Here is a 21,302-nt window from a genome sequence, read left to right on the forward strand (position 1 = left end):
CATATCTTAATTTTTTTGGTTGACCTAACTGGAAAATTGGGAGCAATCTTCTAACTCAGGCAGCACAGGCCAAACATTGGGGGTCTTATTGAGATTATAGACCAAAGAATAACGGAACACAAATTCCAGAGATAACTGGAGATCCTGAGAATAATATATATCTTCTACAGGCTATGTAACCGATGATGTCTGTACTGGTGGGTGGGATAAGAAAAATAAACCCTCAAAAAACAAATGGATGTAGCTTTTGTTAGTCATACATGGTCCTTGATGCCATTTTAATCCTTTATTAGCCAACACCATTTGTTTGACGTGTTTTAAAACAAGGATTAAGTGGATTCAACATCTGCAACCTGCACCCATTCGAACCATGACTTATTTCAGAGGCTTGGACCTTATTGTGCTTTAATGAAAAATAATTCCACTCTTCAAGTGCCTTTTGTTAAACTCCTCTGTACCATGACACACGCATATTGTCTGTCTTACAGATTAGTCCTCCAACAATTCTCATCAAAGTTTGCATGAGTTTGCTATAAAACATTACATCAGGATGAAAAGAGATAATGATCCTAACAAAAGCTCCCTTGTATTTGTTTGATAAATGCTAAATTCCATTTCAGCCGTTTGCTGGGGTTTGCCATGCCACCCCATTACCAGAGCCTCTCTGGAAAAAAACCATCCAGTTTGCCCATCAACGATGGTGCAAAGACAGTAAAGTTTATCAGTAAAAGATAAAAGTGTTATTGATTGAGCACCTCCCCCTGCTTAGTGTCTCAGGTATTTCTTCTGTGAGGTTTGTTACCTCTTGCCATCTGGGAGGGAAGAAAAAACTTTGAGTGTGTGGCCAAAGCAAGATGTGAAAGAGGTGAAGCCAACGAAGTGCTCATTAAGGTACACATTATAACAGAAATGTCAATCAAGACCTCATGGAATAGAGCGTGAGGAAGTAACACGACCTCCTCTGTTGGGTTTGCGTGGCAAGGTTTTGGTAGCAGGGGTGGCTTCTGTGAGAAGATGCCAGAAGCTTCCACCATGTCACATGGAGACAGCTGGAGATGACCCACCGCTGCTGGCCAAGGCTGAGCCCATCAGTGATGGTGGTGGCATCTCTGGGATAACGCAGTTAAGAAATGGTAAAAGAGCTGTGCAGAGGAGGGAGAATGTGTGAAAGGAACAACTCTGCAGGCACCAAGGTCAGTTAAGAAGGATGGAGGAGGTGCTCCAGGTGTTGGAGCAGAAGTTCCTCAGCAGCCCATGGTGAAGACCACGGTGAGGCCCGCTGTCCCCCTGCAGCCCATAGAGGTCCATGGTGGAGCAAATTTACACCTGGATCAGGCATCCCACGATGGAGCAGGGGAAGAGCATGAGGAGGAAAGAGCAGCAGAGACAACGTTTGACGGGCAGACCACAACCCCCATTCCCCATTCCACTTGCAGGAGGTGGAGAAGCCAAGTGTGAAGAGCCTTGGAAAAAGGAGGGGAGGGGGAAAGTGTTTTAAGATGGTCCTTATTCCTCATCAGTGACAGTGTTCAAGAAGAGACTGGACAACGTCCTCAGACACACGGTATGAACTGTGGGGTTGTCCTGTGCAGGGACAGGTGCTGGACTCCATGATCCTTGTGGGTCCCTTCCAGCTCAGGGCATTCTATGAAATTCCGTCATCCTGCTCTGTCATCAACTGGCAATAAATTAATTTCCCCAAGTCAAGTGTGTTTTGCCCATGATAGTAATTGCTGGGTGATCTCCCTGTCCTTATCTCCACCCATGAGTCTTTTGTCGTATTTTCTCTCCCCTGTCCAGCTGGGCACGGGAGTGACTGAGCAGCTGCGTGGGCACCTGACAGCCACCCACCGCATCCCCATATTTCCACGAGATGTCCCAGTGCTTGGTGACAGGGAATGATGTACAAAGGAGAAGCAGGACTGACTCCATCCTGCACTGGAGAAGAAAGAGGAGAAGAAAGAGCAGACCTGGGCAACTGCAGGGTCTGTCCTTAACGGCAGCAGCAGAAAAGCTGTAACCCCAAGAACAGTCTGGGTAAGTTGTCTCTGGTCCTGGATGTCCCATAGGAACTGATTAACCAGACCTTCAGGCTAACTGAGACTTTGGAAAAACTCTGATAGCTCTTACAGTTAACAACAGTTGAACAATGTTTAAAAATCCACATTTAATGTATTTTGCTGTTTTTGTAGTTTAGCTCTGTTAGTGCAAATGTTTCTATACTAACATGTTTTAAATCTTAAATCTTGTTTAGTAATAAAGCTGACAATGAGTGGTAAAAACTGATAGTTGCCAGGTACCAGATGTCCTGGAAATCTCCCAAACTGCGATCACATTCACTGTGCCCAATATACCAGTAAAACACCAGAAAACCCCAAACTGCCTCTCCACCAAGCAGGATGGATTAGTTTTGGAGGTGGAAATGCAGGTGTCTGTGTGAGCAGACGTCTTCCAATGAACAGCATTCACAGAAAACTGGACAGGAGTACCTTAAATAATTGTTAACCCTTTATGAACATGGGCAGAGGTTTAGGAGATGAAAATAAACCAGGGGCCTGTCCAAGGGCTTCAAGGCAACCTCTAGTTAATTCACTGGCTGGCAGCCGAGAGAGAGATTCAGGTCTCACTTTGAAATGAACAGTGTAAACAAAATCTTCTAAGAAGCACTTGTGCGCAGGCTTAATTAAACCGCTGTTCACGAAAGCTTTAATAAAGTTACAGACTTTTTAATTCTGCCATGTCCATCGTCTTCTACACACTTGGCAAATAATCAATTTGAATGTCACAGGGTATTTTTTCTCTTCCCGAAACTCAAGAAGTGCTTTGTAGTTTAAAATGAAAGTTTGCAGACTCAAATTAACAATGTAGACAAAACCATTTTTTTGCTGAAGAAATAACGAAGGAGAGGGAGTAGGAAGGACACAGACAGTACTTGTATCCTTCCCACTATTCAAAAATGGGCATGCCAGTAACATCTGGGAAACATCTGTGGAAAAACTCCTACTGCTGTACTGCTTTAAGGTCCTTCAGGAAATTTAAGCAGACGATGTGGCTTGGGGAATTTCTTGATCTCTGAAGAAATAATGAATGTTCTGCTCAACATACTCGTGTAAAAATGCCAAGAAACACCACTGCCTGTCTGGAGAGGCTGGTATCTTTGTAGGTGCATTTCTGTAGCAGTTCTTGTGCAAGACCATGTGGTATTAACCATGCCAACAGCTAGGTAGGCTTGCTGGTCCTGATCACCTGAGCCTGCTCTGTGCAAGCGGATGACCAACCACCACCTCAGTAGTACCAAATATTCTGAGAGAGGGAAATTCAGCTCTCCTCAAAATGTCCACAAAGCCCACGCGAAATCTGAATACCACTTTGAGGGCTGAGGTGGAACTTAGTAACGTCAAATCGTTGAACCTCATCAGCTGGAGAAGGTCATCTAGTCCAATGCCACGCTCAAAGCAGTGTCTGCCAGGACTGGCCACAATGCCGTGCCTGACACTTTCAACCAAAAGCAAAAAGAGTGAGCTCTGTCGTTCCAGTGTTGCAGAAGCGTGAAAACATGTCTTGTGGAAGTTCCCCAAGGCTTGAACCATGTCCATTTGAGACAGAGCGACTCTGAACACGCTCCACTGACGTCCTGCAGATGACCGCCACCACAGACACAAAGTTGTTTAAGATATTTCCATACCTTAACTTTTTTCTTTCCAACTTTTGGATGTTCTGTGGACCCCCAGCGCACATGAAGCTGTGGTCAGCTCTTGCAGCTGCTGTTTGTCTTTGCTGAGTCTGGCAGACCTGAATTTTGCTTGGTCTCTTTATCTTTGGGTAGAAATAGGCAGTATTTCAGAGCGTTAGCAAATAATGTTATGGTTGTTTACCACGACTGTAAAAGAATAACAACAGTATTCCACTCCAGTGGTGAAACTATCTGGTGCCCATCAGGATAAAAATCCATTTAAGTATCAGCCAAACTCTATCAGTCAGCTGTGGTAGTTCAAACAGAAAGGGAATGGAATCAGTAAAAGAACATAATGAACGAACAGCCAACAGCAGCAGAAAGATATTTAAGACAAGTGGACTCCATGATCAAATGAGATGCTGTTATTTTAATATCTATCACAGCAATAACTCATTTGCCCACTTAAGGCAAAGCCATCACAGCCTCAAACAGCATGCAGCCTCTGAAAGCTTGACACATCTCAACAAGGAGGATTTCATACACGGCCAAGGTCTTCACTGGCGAGGGATTTAAAAATAAGCAACAGCCATTAAACATAAGCCTACCCTTTTTTGGCAGCCAGTGCAAAGGACACATGATGAATAACATGATCCTGTCATCAAACGCGTTTGTTCATTTTTCAAACAACAGGCAAAGCGGAGTAGCCAGAGGCTCAGAGACGTGTACGGTGAGGTGGAATGTGTGAGGGGACTGACTTATCAAGGATAAGACCACAAAGTTAATTGCAGAACCTAGAAATCCTTCAAAACTACTTACGCAGCCTAAGCTTTGCTAAATTTCTTCATTACTTAATTCACTAACTTCAAAAGAATTCCTCAGCAAACCAGATGCCTAGAAGAAATAAATATCTGTCTTCTTAACATCTACATGCAATTAAGGCTTCTGTTTTACCAGGTTAAGAACAGAGTGGCTGTGACACAATTAAGTGATAATGTCAATTGCCCACTTTTCTAGGGTATAGTCTGAACTTGCAAGATCCATGAAATCAGATTATCCAGCTACACAGCAGGTGGAAAAGACAGGAGATAGGAATGAAAAACCATCCTGGAAGGGAACACCAGTCCCAAAGAACAAATGCGTTGAAGATGCATACGACGTACCAGCCGTGTTGTCTGAAGTAGCTACATCTTAAATGTCTCGCTGCACTGTATGACTGGATGCACTGATTAAATCTTTGCTTTTGGTAAAAAGGAAACTTTCCAGTCTTACGTATTTTATGCCCGTACACGTTATCTCTGAGCCCACCTCCTGCAGAGTCTGCAGCTTGCTGAACGTGCAAGAACACCTGTGGGTTTGGTGCGATTTAGTGCGGGTCGTGCCTGTGCGCACACACATGCACACCTGTGTAAATCACACTACATTTAGGTATAATAACCAACTGAAAGTTATACTAGGTAACATGTAAGTTGTATTTTGTGACAGAGCGACTCTTCCACTCACTCCCTAATTCAATACGTACACGACAAAATCATATTTTTGCTGTTTTTTTTTTTTTCTTTTTCAGAGGCTTAACAACCAGGAGCAGTATTTTATTAAAGTCTTAAAAAACTGACAAGGTTGGATGCACGGCAATTTATTTCAGTACATTCTGATGGTGAACTAAGGATCGCTGCTGCTACACGATCTACCAGCAGAATGGCAGCTGGAGCCCGTGTGACCCTGATGTGCAATCCCCGTAATTACTCACTCAGCTCGTCCGCAATAGAAGCGCCGTGATGATGTTTGTCAAATGCTACTAACCCAGGATGTCCTCTCCCTCCTGAAAAACCTATTCCATATAGCGGTGATATTTTTCTCACTCTGCGCTTTTGCTAAAAATACCAAACCAGAAGCTCCCAAACTGTTGCTTAAGAGCCCAGAAAAAGGCTCCTCAATAAATACAACTCTTGGTAATTCTGTGTGAAACTTGGTCTTACTTTATTCAGTAGTTTCTCTCCAAGCAGTGCCATCTATTGGGAAAACTAAATAAAATTCAAGTGTTGCTTGATGATAAAGAAAATATATCTCATTGCGTGTTGACCCTTGCCAAGTACTGATCAAAAAATACAGAGAAAGAGAATGAGAATCAAATGTTAAATAACAAAATGTAGGACATAGCGGCTGAACAGCTGGCAGCCCATTCAGGGGAGAAAACCTGCTACTGACACCACCAACCACAAAAGACAAAAAAGCATTTTTGATCACTTTAGCGTCCCCTTTTAGCCAGGGAGAGAAGGATTAAACAACGATTCAGCCAAGAGAGGAATGGGAAGATTTCTCAAAGTTTAGATGAGTTCATGGCTGGAGATACCGTAAAACAGACTGTGAAAATAAAGTTAAGAGCTCTGAAACTGGTAAAGGGCAATTCTCAGGGTGTCCTGATCAGCTGCAGAATTCAGGTACAGCAAGAATGCAGATCCTGACTCCATTCCCCTCGGACCTTACGACAATTTCTTTGCCTGTATAGGGATGAGAACAAGCTGATTAAAAAGATAAACCTTGTTCTCAAGAGGCAAATAATTCAAAATAGCATCACATAGAAAACAAATCCACAAAAAGTACATTTTTTTGGTTAGTAAAATCATTCATTTGTAAGGATTTTGAAATGTAACAAATGAAAGGGCTATAATAATTAGTTTTTCAGAGTGTCGGCCACCTACAAATTGCAGGGTAGGAACGGAACTTTTTTTCTGGGCAGCTTATTCCACATTCCTCCATGTCACCGTTCCCTCTGCTACTTCTAAGCGCCCTTGGCAGCCGTCACTGCTGCTGGTGGCCATGCAGACTATAGAGGAACTACCAGATTTATCTTAACCCTAAAAGCTAGTTTTTTTGGGGGTATTTTTTCCTGAATTTTCACTTTGTTTTCTGTAGCAGATGAAGTGAAAACAACATCCTTGAATGTGCATCTTGCGCCCTGGTTCCCCATCTGCTGACATTAATCTCCTAGGACTTCACAAATGCTGTTTTATTGACCTCTGTGCAGCGCAGTACAGTCCTCATATCTGCCTATCCCAAACCCCACAAATATTTCTAGGAGTGGGGTGGGGTAGGGGGTCCCCACAGAAAACATTTATTTTGAAACAGCACCATTCATCTTAAGATGACTATATGTATTTATCTCAGAAATTAATTTTCATCATCTCCCAATTTTCATCATCTCTCAGTTTTCGCCATATCTCACTGTATGTTTTATGTTTTTTTGGGTTTATGTTTTGGTTTTTTTTAATGGTTGGACTCGATGATCCTGAGGGTCTCTTCCAACCAAAATGATTCCATGATTCTATATAAAGGCTCTTTATGGCTCATCGGTCCACAAGTAAAAATCATGTAAAGAACATCCGAGTTTTGCAAAAAGGTGCATGTTGCCACTTGAGCCCCTGCCAAATTTTTTCCCAAACACACTGAAATCTTGCATCAAAACATGCAACTGTGTGCGGTAGGTTAGAGGATATTATCCTTGTTATCAGCTAAAAGGATGTTATCCTTTGTTTCTGTAAGATAAATGGTAAAGGACACTTGCAGAGAGCAATCTGTATCGGCAGGAGCATGGACCAGATGACCTGTTTGAAAGACGCCAAAGCTAGATGGCCCCGATTTATTTCTTTTCTTTGATTAAACCATGCTTGTGAAATGCAGAACAAGGAGACAGTATGGCCGAATCAAGAGCTGGTGGCGCTCTTGAAGAGATGCAAAATCTTCCCTCAGTGGTTGCATATCTGATTTCTCACTTGCTCGAGGAAAAGAAGACAAATATATCTTTTCCGGACTAGCAGACACAAAACATACCAGAAGAAGTCTTTACAATCTCAGGATTTTTAAAAATAGCCAATTTAACTGCACAAGCTAAGCAGCCTATGCATAAATTGAATACTACTATAGTTTAAACTCTACATACTTCAGCTATTTCATGTAAGATGCTTGTTCATTGCAGTATGTATAGAACAAAATATGACATATATATTTTGCTTTTATGCATATATAGGAACTTAAAACTTATCTGACCCCTGTCAGAGTGATTCAGAGGCCTATCTTTAGGAGGTCTGTCTCCTTTTAGATGCTTTAAAGTCCTCAGCTTGGCTTCCAGCTGCTGGGCCAGGATCCCACAGGACATCATCCAGATCTCTCCGGAACATGCAGGATGTCATTACACGTTCATGACTGTTAGGAAATAGACTGGCTTTACCTAACGTGTCTTGTTTAGCTCTGAACACCCACTGGTACGAGGGGCGAGAACGACAAAGCCATGGTAGCTTCTAATCAGGTCTCATTTTCCATTGCCTGCACGATTTTGCTGTTGCTTAAAATTTAAAGAGCTTTCACAGGAACAGAAGGAAGTAGTGGGCTTTGAGAGGTAAACATAGACACGATAAAGCCATGTGTTATTTCAAATGCATAGGTAAAGTAACTATGGAAGTTGTAAGAGGTTAAAAAAAAAAAAAAAAGCTATTGCAATATAAATGTTTGGCTGAGAATGCGGAGATTTGGGTCCTGATGCCCAGGTCTGTGAGGACGCTCTTTGCGTACCTCACCGCCAGGGAGCTGTTTGCCCCACAGTTCACCCCAAGTGTCTGAGGACGTTGTCCAGTCTCTTCTTGAACACTGTCAGGCTTGGGGCCGGGACACCTCCCTGGGGAGCCTGTTCCAGTGTCCAGCACCCTCTGGGTGAAGAACCTTTTCCTCATGTCCAGCTGACCCTCCCCGGCACATCTTCCTGCCATTCCCTGGGTTCTGTCACTGTCACCAGAGAGAAGGGCTCAGCCCTGCCCCTCCTGCTCCCCTGCTGAGGAAGCTGCAGCCCCATGAGCTCTGCCCTCAGTCTCCTCTTCTCCAGGCTGAACAAACCAGGGACTTCAGCCGCTCCTCCTAGGGCTTCCCCTCCAAACCCTTCTCCAACTTCGTAGCCTCCTCTGGACACTCTCCAATAGCTTTATCTCCTTTTACCCTGTGTCCCCAGGCCTGCGTAAGGTGCTCCCAGTGAGGCCGCCTGAGGATCTCTGGCCCACCAGCACCTGCCACGTGCTTCACCGTGTATAAATAAACCTGCCTTTTACCACTTTCTCCTAAATACTGGCACAAATTACTCTGATGCATATGCTTTTAGTAAAACCTGGGGGTCCTGGGGGACAGCAGGATGACCATGAGCCAGCACTGGGCCCTTGTGGCCAGGAAGGCCAATGGTACCTGGGGTGGACTAGAAGGGGGGTGGTCAGTAGGTCAGAGAGGTTCTCCTGCCCCTCTACTCTGCCCTGGTGAGACCTCATCTGGAATATTGTGTCCAGTTCTGGGCCCCTCAGTTCAAGAAGGACAGGGAACTGCTGAAAAGAGTCCAGCGCAGGGCCACGAAGATGCTGAAGGGAGTGGAGCATCTCCCGTGTGAGGAAAGGCTGAGGGAGCTGGGGCTCTTGAGCTTGGAGAAGAGGAGACTGAGGGGTGACCTCATTCATGGTTATCAATATGGAAAGGGTGAGTGTCACGAGGATGGAGCCAGGCTCTTCTCGTTGACAACCGATGATAGGACAAGGGGCAATGGGTACAAACTGGAACACAGGAGGTTCCACTTAAATATGAGAAGAAACTTCTTCATGGTGAGGGTGCCAGAGCCTGGACCAGGCTGCCCAGGGAGGTTGTGGAGTCTCCTTCTCTGCAGACATTCAAACCCGCCTGGACACCTTCCTGTGTAACCTCACCTGGGTGTTCCTGCTCCGGTGGGGGGATCGGACTGGATGAGCTTTCGAGGTCCGTTCCAATCCCCCACCTTCTGTGATTCTGTGAAATTAATTAGTTGCGTATGATCTTTTTCCTATTTAATCTCTGGGAAAAAATTATTTATGAGAAGTTTGTTGCATCCAAAATTAATTTAGTCTCATTGATAGGCTGCTAGTATAAATAGCACTGCTACAGACTGTGTTATAGTAAAAATAATTTTTGCGGTAAAAATTATCAAAGAAGCTAAACTCAGTGGAAAAAAAGGAAAAAATTCCTCGCAAACAGGTCTAGGAAAAGCTTAACCCTTTTGCCCAGAAAGTGTAACCTCATCACTTGATCTGATAAAAGGTACTACTTCCTACTTTTTCCTTCATTGCTTCTTTGCTATCCTTTGACTCTTGCGCCAACAACATTATTGCAAATTACTACTATTAGAATATTAAGAGATTCATACTTTTTTCTTTAATAACATTTCAGAACCCATTCAGTATACTTGTTAAAGTGGCGAAAGCTGATTTACAAAATACTGATTTACGTTTCTAAGTGTTTTTTAACATAGAGAAGACACTGTCAGTGTGAAAATCTGCAGGGAGTGGGAGATAGCTTGGAGGATGGAGGGAATAATCATGTCACATTTAAGCCTGTATGATCTGTTTCCACAGAAAAAGGTTAGAGATCAACAAATGCTCAGTTTAGTTCTCTAATAAATGAAGTTTGGCTGGGTATTAAGTTTCTGGGGGGAAGCATTAGCCAGTATGTACAGCAGCAGCCTCTGGTGGTCTAAGAAAAAATGGTAGTATCTGTAAGTAAGGATAGAAATATGTTTTTTTAAAGGATGTATGTACATATTTAGCTATTTGACTCAATCTTCCATTCAACACATTAAAAACCAGATGCTTTTAAAATGATCTGCTGGCAATATGCTTGTTAAAATCTGAACAGTAAGAGTATTAAAATTCATATGCATTCATTAGCATGTTATATAAAAGTAAAATGCTTTTGTCTAATCATTCCTTAAAGTATCATAGTTGATGCTGATTATCAAGAAGTTTTTTCCTTGGTTTGCATCGCCAAAAAAGAAACCAAATTTATAAGATTGTTACTGAATTGATGACATTTTCTGTCTTCACTCATGAATTCAGTTGGCAGATGTTTTCAAGAACAAAAAATTCCGTCTTATTACAAAACATATTAACCAGGTTTTTCTGCCATAATGTTTGACATGATGTTTATTGCCCAGACCAAATCAGTCTCTCTAACAAGCTATAATGTATGACAGAAAGTACATTATTTCATAGTTAAGGAAACTTCCAGCATGAAACAATAAGTACTTTGATCTTTCAAGCACTATGCTTAATGCACTACATGCTACCATAGTCGTTTTTATTTATACTCATTTGGTACAAAACTAGAGTGCAATTCGAGATTTTGTGTTTTAAGACTCTGCTTTTGTATATTCTTGAATATCCCAGATAGTGGTCTTTTTTTTTCCTTATGAAAATAAAGAAAATATTTAAAGAAATTTACCATGGAAGAGTTCCATTTTTTCAGTTCTTGGAAAATCTAACTGCACAGTGGAAGCATCATCCAGAAAGCTTTAATTTGCTCAAATGGCGTTTTTTTTCATCAGATCACAAGAGATCTCAATGACCCTATGAGAACATAACGGGGGATATTTATTCTTACTTCTCAACAGTCTGAAACAATTTCTCCAGCGTCTTTGACAGAAACAAACTTTCCTTCAACATGAGATGCAGTAGATGCCTTCTTGTGAGGATATTTTTCATTTAGTCTTTCTGTACCAGTTTCCCCCGCTTGGCAAAGATGATGTGAGGCTTGCTCAGGTTTTTCAAAACCCTTCGATGAGATAATTACGAAGCATAGACCACCCTCAAATATTTCTGTGGAGTGAACACATGTTTTATTTCAAGAGCGCAGAAATTAAGGGCGATTCCTATAACACATGTAAACCTACGGATCCAAGCACAGAAGGCGAGAAATACATTGCAAATAGGGCATTGCAGCCATTTGTCCCACCACACACCGAAGCAGGGACATTTTTCGCTCTGTTTCAAAAAATTCTCCATACTGGAGCCTATTAAAGGAAAAACTCCAGAGAATTCTTTCAGAATAAAACCCCAACTGCAACAGAAAACATGATTTTAGTTAATTCACCGCCACCCACACGTTCACTAAGGCTTATGCTACTTCCTTCCTTGGTCTGAAGAGATTGAAACGAAGCAAATGTCAGCAGTCATGTTGAGGCACAGAGCCACACAAAAAAGGAAAATGGGATGGAGTCATGCATTTTATGTTTCGGGGGTCAAACCTCCTGAAGCCAAATTTCACGCCTCATCAAGCAAAAGAGCCACGAGAAGGTGGAACCGCTAAAAAGGTATCAAAAAAAAGGTTCATTTCCACCAAGGGGACATCGGACCAGCGTGCTGACTGAATATACAGCGACATCGTCCACCAGCTTCTGACGGACCTCAAGACAAAACTGGTTGCCCCTCTTAAGAAGCAGGAACTGGGTGGTGGAATCTTTCATAAAAAGCAGCAGATAGAAAAAACAGTGGCCTGTGGTGACTATCTGAATATGCGTAAATGTCCTTTTGTTTCCCATCATCAGTAGTGAGATGTTTCTCAAGAGACACAGTAATCTTTACAGTATTAGCGATAGTCTTGCATCCAGGTTACAAACCTTTTTAACTAGCCAGTACAGCTGTTATTTCTCCTACAAATGCTGCTATGCTAAACCACAATTAATAGGAATACATTAAAATGTAAGATTATTCCAACATGTCTTTTGCTGGATTTTCCTGTTTTCACCAGAAAGGCATATGCATTTTTACTGTTTTAACAACACTGTGGTGTTTCTGACAGGTTTTACCGTCGAATGGAAATGCTAACTTTTGTAATAAAGGTTTTGAAAATCACGTGACTCAGTCTCAAATGTATAATGCATAGTATGTATATGAAGCAGAATGTGTCAAAGTGCAAATAATATTGTTTGTGCCCCCTGCAGAATTTGAAATCCTCGGGTAGCACTGTTGTAACGATCCCATGCTGGTAGCATTACAAAGTGCAAAGGTTCACTGAGTGAGAAGAGGGCAAGAGACAGAGTTTCCTTATTACTCTATTCTCCAACTATTCTAGCTTAAATATTTATTAAGATATTAATAACTCTCCTCCTTTATCTGCCTTCAGAAGTTCAGCTGAAACACAATGGATGGCTGCTCACATGAAAACAAGGCATTATAGGGTAAATCTGCTACTATACAAGATGAACACAGGTATTTTCCACAATACATTATTAATTCAGCAGGTAATACGTTAAAAAATATCAGGCTGTAACTACTGTCTCCCTAGTATAAGACAATATAATACAATAAATCCATGCATGACCTGTGAAGCTGATATGTTGCCTAAGCTGCTCTAGAAAGTGTTTCTTATGTACACCTCTGTTTATAAAATTATTTTTACAAAGTCTTCCTTAAATCATTCTCTTTCTTGATAGCACCAGTGAGTTCCTCTGGGGTTTATTTGAAGTTCCCCTTTGAAATTAGAAAGGAATGTTTTGTAACTCTTCCAAAACTTCACATTCAATAAGGGACAAAAATATCAATAGAATAAAGAGCCAGGAACTCCATATGAACTCTTGAATGCCATCTCGGTAATATGTTTGTTTTTAAAAAAGTATGCTGTTTATTAGATAATAGGGGCAGTAAACTTATCTATAAATCATTAAAGAAGGGGGAAAAAAAGAACGACAAAAAGAAACTTACTCTAATATACATCTGCATGGTTTCTTTTTCTTTTTGTGGATTTCGATATTTTTCGTAGAAGTCACGTCGCTTCTTTGTTTCCTTCTGGATTTTATCTTTTCTTTCCCTCTTTTCTGCAGGTTCATCTGAGCTATCAGAAGACGGCTGTACTTGGGCTTTTGTCTTCTCCACTTCAATATAGTTCTCATTGGGATTCAGTACTATTACTCCATAGCCTTCCTGTTTTAGAAGACACAAACACACACACACAAAAAGAAGAAATATGAAAAAGGAGATTCAATGCTTGAAAATGCTTTGCATTTACTTTAATGCTCTTAAAAACTTTTATATTTATTTCAGTAACTTCGCACAACGTAATTTATAGAAGGGTATTTTTAAGAATATTCTGTTTGTTTCATTTCTGTCATTAAAGGGATATTCATGTGCGAGTAGGTGTCTGTGTGCACTTATGCTCATACACATCCCTCAGCATCAGAAAAGTTGCCTGTTTTACCTTTAAAATAATTTAGTATGTTGTTTTATTCATAAGCACTTTATACGACTTTTTCAGAAAACAGTACGAGAACTAAAAGCAAAATATTATTTTAAGAACTCTACATAATGATGAATAAAAAGGTTTATACCCAGCCAATAAAAACCTCTAAAATAAAAAGGATGGAGGGATTTCATATATGTATACATATATATATGTGTATGTATATAAATATATATATAAAAGAAAGCATGTGAAAATTATTCCCTGCTGTTTAAAAGAGTAAAAAAACCTTTTGTCTAGCTGACAACAAGCACACCATGCAGAAGCCAATAGCGGCAGTAACAATGAATCAATACTAAAACCGATTCAGTGGTATTGCTCACGAGTCGACTCTTTTGCTGTGGGGATGACTTTTAAGCACATCTTTAAATCTGGTCTAAAACTTCACTGGCATTGTGTCCCGCATTCAACAAACCCGGGGAAAATTTGTGACCTGCAGGATGGTTTTGAACATACCAGCTGCATTTTTGTGCCTCAGAAAATGAGCCGGTTGAAAAATACATGAATTTATGAATGAGAAACAAATCTTGAATAAATCACCCAATCATTTTATTATGATTTTTAAATGATGGCAAATCACACAAGGATTGTAATATTAGTGGAAGATATAATCGCAATTGCGGGGAGAAAAGAGAAGCATGTGCGCTTCACAGATGAGTCCTTAAAGTTACCATGGGTTCGCAGTCAAAACCAAGCTGTCCTTTAAAAGTAAATTCTAACAAAGACTTACTTTTTGGAAACGTCTATATTAATTATCTAGCTGGACAGCTTTATTGCAGCTTTTCACTTGGTGCTTCATTTTGCACTTGGGCTACCACGAGGATCAAAGAGGTCCCCATACCTAGGCCGGCCTGAGCAAACCAAGCCCAGGCCAACAAAAGATACTTTATTTGGGCTCGCTTTATTCTAATCTGTTAGAGCCATTCACAAACCTTGTAGTGCATTGTGGCCACTGTCAGGTAGACAGATTGTCACTTGGTGATTTTCTACAGTTGGACACACTCGACTAGTTATCAAAATCGCATCTGAAGGGAGTTCCTACCCCTCGTCCTTGTGCCCTTCTCAAAACGCTTGCCGTCGCTTCTCCTCCCACCAAAAAAACCAAGTTAAAGGGCACGGTTGCACTCTGCTAAACAGGGTGAAATAGAGGCATTCAGGACACTGTCTCTGGCGTAAGGGACATAGTCAAAAAAAAGGTCACCGTAGGCCAAAGAGAAAATTGGCTCCTCGCTCAACGCAGTGCCGGGAGTGAGCGGCCTCCTGTCACATCCCTCCCGGCCGGTGAATTGAGATGGGGTAAATATCAACAAACGGGCAAATAAATGCATAAGAGCAGAGGAAACCAAAAAACTAAGAGGATGATAAATTTTAAATTAGAAGATAAATTTTAATTTTTTTTAAAAATCAGAAGATAAATTTAAAAATCTACCCACGCCATTGCTGGGCACGTTACCACACAGCACTGTGCTAATAACACGTGAAATTTTCGACTTGGAAAATTAAAAGCTCAAAATCTGTCGCAGGGGAGAGTAACACGCACGGACAACACTAAATTACACATCTCAGGATGACTTTTGAGCTCACTGGGACCACGTTTTTGTGGCATTTTGTTGTTTCTTGGGGCTCTCCGTGCTATTTTCTCAACTCACTCATTCTGAGCAGAGCCATTCTGTGCATCGATTCGTTTTACTTTCTATATGATGCCAAATGCAAAATTCATGTGTTTATTACAGGTCTATGAGTGTTGCAGGGATTTTGAAACTCTGTGTCCACTTCAGGCTGACCACAAAACAGACACATAAATCATCAAAGAAGTAGAATTTGTCTAAGTTATTGATTATGTAACTGAAAATTACATGACTCATTTGTCCAATTTTATGAGGACACAATGTCAATTTTTCACATAGACATCAACAGATGAAATATGATTCCATTTTTAAATTCACTATTTCATAAATCAATTAAAGGATTTTTATCAATTATATTTTAGGCAGTGTAACATGTGTCCCTTTAGACTTTTAAAAAAATTTCTCCCGGATAGCAGCCCGTTCCTATCAGTACAATTAAAATAATTAAGTAATCACTGAGATGGGTTTTCCCATAATTGAGAAAAGAAAGTTCTTACAAATCATACAGCTTTCTCTTAGGAAAGTAATCTATTTTCAGATTGTTTTGCTTACATGATGCAGTGTATTCCCCTTCCCTTGTACTTCTGCATCCTAAACTGCGAGATGTAAACAAGGGCACCAGCAAGAAGGTTTGATGGTAACACATATAAAGCAACTCAAAAATCCAAAATGACTGGTAAAATTGTACCTAATTACAACTTCTCCCATTTAGCCTTAGCCCAAGCATTCGCTAATGAATATGAATACCCAGCTCTAAATAACATCTATGTAAACAACGTGAGTTTTAAGTTCAATTTATTTTTAAAAAAATGTATTTCACATGGGCACAGCTGCACCATTAAACTTTAGTGCAATCAGAAAATTAAATAAAAGGTGGAACACCTTACTGACACAGTGGGGTCAAGCAGAGTCAATGCAAAACTAAACTGTATAAAACCACTAATATCTAAAAAAAAGGCTTTTAGCAAACTTTAATAACAGGCAAGATACATAGTCTTTGGCACAACTGTTTAGCAAAGACAAAACCACATTTATTAGAAACTATATTTTAAAATGAAAGTCATATTCAGAAGTATATACTTCATGATACTAAAAATCTCAATTTTGGCTACCATGAGGTTACAGCATTATTAAAACATAGTGACCTGCGATGGAAGCGGCGGCGTCCAGGACAGTTTTTAAAGCCACCACCAGTAAAATATTGAGAGTGTTTCCGACGCACGTAATAGTGAAGTGTGAAGTTTTTTTCACGTGGAAAAGCTAAACTTTGGTGCAACCCCACCTCTGCCAGCCTCCAGCTGACTGGAGGAAGCCCATCCCTGTGCTCTGAGAATACAGATGTTGCACAGCAGCCAAGGTCTCCCTGCATCCCCCATTAGCACATCTGCGATGAGACGCAATAATCAGGGCAGACACTGATAAATACGAGTTCCAGCCTCTAATCTGCTAGTTCAGTGGATACGATTATAGTCTCTCAGACTAAAACACCCAATTAACAGCTATTTCCCCAAATTCCAAAGCTGCAAGGTAAGTAAACTGTAACCTATAGTAAGTATCCTCCAGGTAACTACTGGAGGTAGAAGGCTGTGTGCAAAGTCCACTTTCCGGTGCATAAATACAAACAGAATTAACACTTATGATTGAGCCAGCACATGACGGCAAAAGGAAAAGCAGGCTGACAAAGTCAAGTGTTGGAAAGAATCACGAATCTTGGTTACAATACCTTTACTACAAAGCCAGAACAATGCAGAATTTCCACGGCCAGAAACGGAGCGGTACTTTCTGCCTCTTACTGGAAGTTCAAGCGAGATGTTCAAAACGGAAGGAATACCAACATTATTGCCTCTGACAGCAAGAGTAAGGTTAAAAAAATAAAAGGAACCCCAAAGTATTTGAGGTAAAATCCAAATCTTTTGAAACCTCTTCTGCCTGGCCACATGAATAATGAGCTGAAAGCATTCAGCTCTGCATATTAATCCACCAAGATGGGACACCATATGTGACCGGAGAGGTCAGGGCTGGAGAGGAATCTTTTGACCTGTGTAACTATCTTTTTGGACTGCGAGCGAGGGTCTGAAAGAGATCATTTTCCTAAGCTTTATCAACCTGGATTTTCAAGTTCAGGCTTCTATTTAGATCATTGGCAACAAGACCAGAGTTAATTCCCGGGATGGGGGGAAAAGCGACTGAAGTGCTCAGCTCTGAAACCTGCCCGTGGCTACAGCGGACACAGCGATGTCCATTCATCTTTCTGAAAGACGCATCTTCTGTCCATTTCCCATCTTTTCCACGGGAAGGGTGCGTCTGTGTCACTGTTGCGACATCGTAGGTGCAACGGTGGGATGAGGTCATGACAACCCATCAGAAGTCACTAGTGAAGCGTTAAAGTAAACGTAGCTGTTGGAGATGCCGCTCAGCTTGAAAAATGCCCCCTCCATTATTTGAGCAATTTTCTCAAGACGTGACCTGAGACTGAAACGCCTGAAAACTCACTTGACTCTGCTTTCTGTTTCCACCCCATGCATATTTTTTGGCAACTGCACCCCTGCTAATACTTTGCGATATTTCCATCCCGGTTACACCTCGGGTCCCTGAATTCCAGCGCTGTGTCCAAGTGTGTAAAAATGCCGTGTTGCTGCCAAACACACATTGTCCTACCAAGTTCCCAACTTAAAATAGCTCATCAAGTTAGGCAGGAAAAGAAAACATGCCACAAAAAGTTTTTAGAGGACCACCTGTTGTCTATTATTTTTACATAGCACTTACTCATAAATCATAACACAGGGTAATTAATCAAGCTGTCAAAGAGAAGGTCAGAGGTTATGTGGGGGAGTCAGAAGGTCATGCATGGGCTGATAGAGGTCAGGGTCACACCGCATTCCTCATTATCAAGTTGGGATGAGAGACGGCCCAAGCAAACAAAAGTGAAAGCAGATGGAGAAGTGAGTGGATAAAAAAAAAAAAAAGAAGAAAATTTCACAAACAAAAAAGAAAAGTGAAAGAAGAATGTCAGTTGCCTTGAAACAGGGAGGAGAATAGAGCAGAAATACATTGAGATGTTCTCAAAAGGTCTCACACAATACAAAGAAACTACAGTTTGATTATTTAAATACACTTAATATAACTTTCCATCCAATCTTTTGCAAAATATTAACCGATGCTGCACAACGGGTATGGTAGTTTTGGTTCCATTTCACATCTGAAGTCAATACTTTCAAGGTGAATTAGACAAAAGGAACCTATTACTGTGATGAATGCTGATGGATATATAAAATTGCTTCTAAATGCTGTTTATATTTTATTATATTTTATTCCTGTGTACGGCTACAACCAATAGACGTTCAATAAAAAAAGTTATAACCTGTTTGAGTGATGTATTAAGAACTATACTTTCATATAGACAAATCCTCAAAAACACAAAGCATCATAAAAGTCCCTCTGGATGACACAACAGTTATAAAATATTCTATCATTACACTGACCTGAATTACATGCAGAATACTGTGCAAAATTAGCTGTCACCCTTTCCTCAAAATCTTTGTTAATCTCATTTTGAATGTTTGCAGCTTTATCAACACATGCATCAATGTCAGCTCCTTGGTTACTGAACCGCTGTACTTGGAAGAAGATATAATTAAAATGTTTTGGCACAGAAAAGGTGAAATTGTATCTTCCCCTGTTCCCTGAGGAGTCTGTAAAACATGTAGGATATATTGACAAACACACACCCTTGTCTAGAGCCCCGACATCCCAGGTCATCCAACTGCTATTTATTTCAAAACATTCACTTTACACTTACCCGAACTGTCACCTGCTGTGTTACTAACTTTTAATGGATATTAGAGCTATAAAAACAATAAACTCTTCATTTCCTTTCTGTTACTGCCTTTTAATTCCTCACTGCATTTGGTCCGTATCTTTTTGCAGGCACAACTGTAACCATCTTATTTCACCATATATAGTGTCATTGTGCTGGAAAGTATAAAATATGCCATTAGTATGTTTTACTTTGCTATTTGTTAATTTGGTGCTAGCGCAGCTATACTAAACAAATGAATGTTCAAGGCTAAAAAAAAACCCAGAGCAGATAATCTGTTACCACATTTTGAGTTTACTGCTGAAAAGTTTTGAAACGAATTCATGTTTTACATCTATCTATAATTAGCAACCCAAATATGTCTATGTGTAAGATCTGCAATCCTGTTTTATGATGTTTGTTCCCAAGGCCAAAACTGAATAAACACGTCCGTGAATCACAGCGATTTCGCTCCGTCGCTTGTGTGCTGTATTCTTGGTAGGGATTTTTCACCAGGATTTTCAGCAGAAAATTATTTCTCACGGCAAGTGAAATACAAGAAACCGAACCATAGCGTTAACTTAATTCTGCAAATAAACAGAAAAGAACTGGGTTCATGCTCAAATGCCGCTGCAGATGTTGTTTGATAAACCTCGGCCCCATTGCCTCTCCCTGATGTGAATTCAGGCTGTCCAGAGAAATCACTGGGGGCTGAATGGAAGTGAATCCACCTCAGATGGGGTGAATAATCTGCCTGTAACAACTGCCCAGGCTGTCGTAACAGGTTCTGCTCTTCTTCACTAAGTGCAAGCAGCTTTGGGGTCCATAAACCCGTGAAAGAACGAACCCGCCAGTTACCCCCAGGGCCTGGCACCTTTTAGTGACACCTTATAGAACCCCTCCTGTCTTCTGAAAGCTTTTCTCCCCTCTCTTATGAAACTATTTTACTTTCTTTCCTGACAAAAATCTCAGAAGCTTCAACAGGGTACAACACCTCGAACAAGAACCTCACGCGCATTTCACTCCTTCATTAAGATTCTAATTAAAAGGTCACTTAGACTGATATAGAACTTAACTTTTTGAAAGCTATGCAACACCAGAAACAATGTTAAATCAAATGGTCTTCATAAAACCCACACAAGTAACAAGTAATTATTTGTTCTATTTTACCGGCAGGGAAACCAAGCAGAGTAGCAGTCACACTTTCAAAGTTATGCTCAAATAAGGTGCAGAGCTGAAGCTGCACTGTGGAAATTTTTTTAGTGTTTCTATGGTATTTCTAAGCATCCCATTAGCTGACAGTGCAAGTTCTCAACTGCAAATTCATTTTCCAATCCACTTTGCCTCTTCCCCGAGAACATCACAGTATGTTTTAATTATTCTCATTTACCCTTCATAATGAATATACCCCCAAACAGGCTTTAAGTATGTATTTTTTACACAGCACAACATGTAAAAGTAAGCAAATTTATTCTAAAATACACCTAATTTCTTTCCCTTTTGTAACTGTGTAAAATCTTTTTGTAAACATTTTCTCTTTCTGAACTGTTCTGTAGATATTTTGATGGGCTCAGAGGTTTGTCTGGATTTGTAACATCTTTAGCTTGCAGAAAGGCAACCCAAGTTGCCAAGTTCTTCTACTTTACCTTTCATCTCCAAGAATTTATATGTATTAAACCATTACAGAAAAAGATTAAACGTCAATCTCTTGGAAGGTCTGTATATCAGTACTGTAGAGGGAAAATGTATCATGCACATAAGTGTTTTCCGTAAAATCCTGAAGTTATCCAAGTCTTGAAAGACAACTCCCATTTAGTGTTGAGCATTGTTTGTGACTGCAGTCTGAAAACCTTACATCTCAATGACAGAAAATGCAGTTGGTTTTAGTATGTGCGAGTATTCAGCCACTTTCCCGAGAAAACAGCCACCAGTAATCTAAAAGCAAAGATTCTGGTTTGTACCTATCTTCAACAAACAGGTGCAATTCGGCACATTGATGCTCCTTCCTTCCCACAGTGACCTGTGTCAGAGGACCTTCTTACACTTCTTCTGCTAAATAATTTAATTACTTATGAGTTATGGTTTCTTTGTAACCTTTTAAATGACTAACTCATTAAAATGCAAAAATATGCAA

The 21,302-nt window shown here is 40.6% G+C and overlaps 1 protein-coding gene across 8 annotated transcripts in view; it reads right to left on the reverse strand.

Annotated features, from left to right (window-relative positions):
- ARB2A (ARB2 cotranscriptional regulator A) overlaps nt 1–21,302 on the reverse strand; it is a 265,885-nt gene that overhangs the window by 126,416 nt on the left and 118,167 nt on the right. For all 8 annotated transcript variants that reach the window (XR_010607838.1, XM_065656369.1, XM_065656370.1 and 5 more), the window contains one exon: nt 13,210–13,428. Coding sequence is in view for 7 of the 8 variants with exons in the window: in XM_065656369.1 (XP_065512441.1) it covers nt 13,210–13,428 (219 nt within the window). In the remaining variant the exon portion in view is untranslated. The remainder of the gene's footprint in view (nt 1–13,209; nt 13,429–21,302) is intronic.

This window comes from Caloenas nicobarica, chromosome Z (assembly GCF_036013445.1).
Source record: "Caloenas nicobarica isolate bCalNic1 chromosome Z, bCalNic1.hap1, whole genome shotgun sequence".
NCBI classification, from domain to species: domain Eukaryota; kingdom Metazoa; phylum Chordata; class Aves; order Columbiformes; family Columbidae; genus Caloenas; species Caloenas nicobarica.